This window comes from Myotis lucifugus, unplaced genomic scaffold (genome assembly GCF_000147115.1).
Source record: "Myotis lucifugus unplaced genomic scaffold, Myoluc2.0 scaffold_600, whole genome shotgun sequence".
NCBI lineage: Eukaryota > Metazoa > Chordata > Mammalia > Chiroptera > Vespertilionidae > Myotis > Myotis lucifugus.
Genome location: NW_005871648.1, coordinates 344,956 through 347,713, shown reverse-complemented (window position 1 = coordinate 347,713; position 2,758 = coordinate 344,956). Strand labels below are relative to the sequence as shown.

Below are 2,758 nucleotides of genomic sequence, written 5' to 3'. Positions count from 1 at the left end.
CATCGATCAGCTGCCTCCTGCACGCTCCTACTGGGGATGTGCCCGCAGCCAAGATACATGCCCTTGACCGGAATCAACCTGGGACCCTTGAGTCCGCAGGCCGACTCTCTATCCACTGAGCCAAACCGGTTAGGGCTAACCCTGTCTCATATTAGCTGTGTGACCCTTAGGAAAGTTCTTCAACTCTCTGGGCCGATGTCTTTATCTATAAATTAAGGATAATGATAAGGTCTACTTTATAGAGTTATAAGGATTAAGTGATAAGTCCTCAATAAATGTTAGCTATCACTATTAATTAACCCAGACTCTTAAAATATAATATCTACCATGATGGTAGACTATGAAGAAATGGAATAAATTGATTTAATCTTTTTAGAAGGCATTTGGCAAAAATATCAAATACCCGAGAAATGTACCTATTTTTAGACCCAGCAATTCTAATTCTGGGAATTGTAAGAAAATGAAAAAAATAAAAGTTGTGCAGAAGGCATATTAGCTATTTATTAACTAATTATACTTCAATAAAGAAGACAGAAAAAAAAAGACAATTATCTAAGAGTTGTTTATCACAATACTGGTGAGAATCTGGAAATGACATAAATCAATTAAATGTCCCACAACAAAGGCATACGAAAGGCATATTTGAGCCATACGAAACTGCCATTTATTTTTTAAAATACATTTTTATTGATTTTTAGAGAGATGAAGGGAGAGCGATAGAGAGACAGAAACATCAATGAAAGAGAAACATCATGCCGAACCAGTTTGGCTCAGTGGATAGAGCGTCGGCCTGCGGACTGAAAGGTCCCAGGTTCGATTCTGGTCAAGGGCATGTACCTGGGTTGCGGGCACATCCCCAGTAGATGTGTAGGAGGCAGCTGATCGATGTTTCTCTCTCATCGATGTTTCTAACTCTCTATCCCTCTCCCTTCCTCTCTGTAAAAAATCAATAAAATATATTTTTTAAAAAAGAAAGAGAAACATCATCCACCAGCTGCCTCCTGCACGCCCCCCACTGGGGATTGTTAGAGTCTCCAAGGAGGAACGCACGAGGCCAAAAGGAATAAAGAATGAACTTATTAGGTCATCTGGAAAACCAGATGGGCTGGGCCCCAAAATGGTGCCAGCACCCAGGAACAGGGAGTCAGAGATTTTAAAGGACTCTAGGACCTAGAGCAGTGATGGTGAACCTATGACAGCGTGGCAGAGGTGACACGCGAACTCATTTTTTTTTGGTTGATTTTTCTTTGTTAAATGGCATTTAAATATAGAAAATAAATATCAAAAATACAAGTCTTTGTTTTACTACGGTTGCAAAGATCAAAAAATTTCTATATGTGACACAGCACCAGAGTTAAGTTAGGGTTTTTCAAAATGCTGACACGCCGAGCTCAAAAGGTTCGCCATCACTGGCCTAGAGTCTAGGTGGGCTTTTTTCCAGGCAGAGAATTCTCTGGGCAGGTCCAGAGGGGAAGGATAATGGTCTTAGCAAGTGGAATGTGATCTAAGCAAAGGGGACTGTCGGTGGTAAAATGGTCTAAAGGTCAATTCCCAGCCCTAGCTGGTCTGACTCAGTAGATGGAGCATCGGCCTGCGGACTGAAGGTCCAGGGTTCGATTCCAGTCAGAGAAATGTACCTGAAATGCCTGGGTTGCGGGCTCAATCCCCAGGAGGGTGTGTGCAGGAGGAAGCCAATGGATGATTCCCTCTCATTATTGATGTTTCTATCTCTCTCTCCCTCTCCCTTCCTCTCTGAAATCAATGAAAATAAAAAATAAAAAAATAATAAATAAATAAAAATAAAGGTCAATTCCCAGGTGAGGGGGTATACATTTAATTACTTAATCAGACCTAACAGGGATTGAGTCCACAACCCGTGATCATCGGGAATCAAACCTATTACCTCTTGGTTCCTGGGTTGATGCTCAACCACTGAGCCACACAGGCGAGGCTCTTTTTTTTTTTTTTAATTAAATATTTTTTAAAAATCTTTATTGTTGAAAGTATTACATATGTCCCTCTTCTTTTTCCCCCATTGACCCTGTCTAGCCCACCTCTGTCCCCCACCCCAGGCCTTCACCATCCCTGTGTCCACGGGTTATACATATTGCATACAAGCTCTTTAATCACTTACCACCCACCCACCCTCCCCCCACCTTTCGAAACTGTCATTTTATAAATAAAAAATGGTCAAATATATAGTTCAATCTAATTCAAATGATTGTACTCACATGAGAGAATACTAAATGGTTATTTTAAGTGGTATAGAGGAAGATATTGTTGTCAAAATATATTCATAATATAATGTATAAGAAAGTAGAATGGCCCAGCTGGCATGGCTCAGTGATTGAGTGTTGACCTAGGAACCAGGAGGTCACGGTTCGATTCCTGGTCAGGGCACATGTCCGGGTTGTGGGCCCAATCCTCTCATCATTGATGTTTCTACCTCCCTCTCCCTCACTCTCCCTGTCTGAAATCAATAAAAATATATTTTAAGCTGAAACGGGTTTGGCTCAGTGATAGAGCATCGGCCTGCGGACTGAAGGGTCCCAGGTTCAATTCGGGTTAAGGGCATGTACCTTGGTTGCGGGCACACCCCAATAGGGGGTGTGCAGGAGGCAGCTGATCGATGTTTCTCTCTCATCGATGTTTCTAACTCTCTATCCCTCTTCCTTCCTCTCTGTAAATAAATCAATAAAATATAAAATATATATATATATTTAAAAAAGAAAATAGGATGTACAACTGAATATACAGT

At 41.2% G+C, this 2,758-nt stretch overlaps 1 protein-coding gene across 1 annotated transcript in view; it reads right to left on the bottom strand.

Moving 5' to 3' along the window:
* The window catches only part of ZNF774 (zinc finger protein 774), a 4,144-nt gene extending 3,504 nt beyond the window's left edge, over positions 1-640 (bottom strand). Inside the window, exon 1 of the mRNA XM_014447002.1 lies at positions 632-640. Coding sequence (XP_014302488.1) covers positions 632-640 — 9 coding nt within the window. The remainder of the gene's footprint in view (positions 1-631) is intronic.
* Between the last annotated feature and the right edge of the window lie 2,118 nt (positions 641-2,758).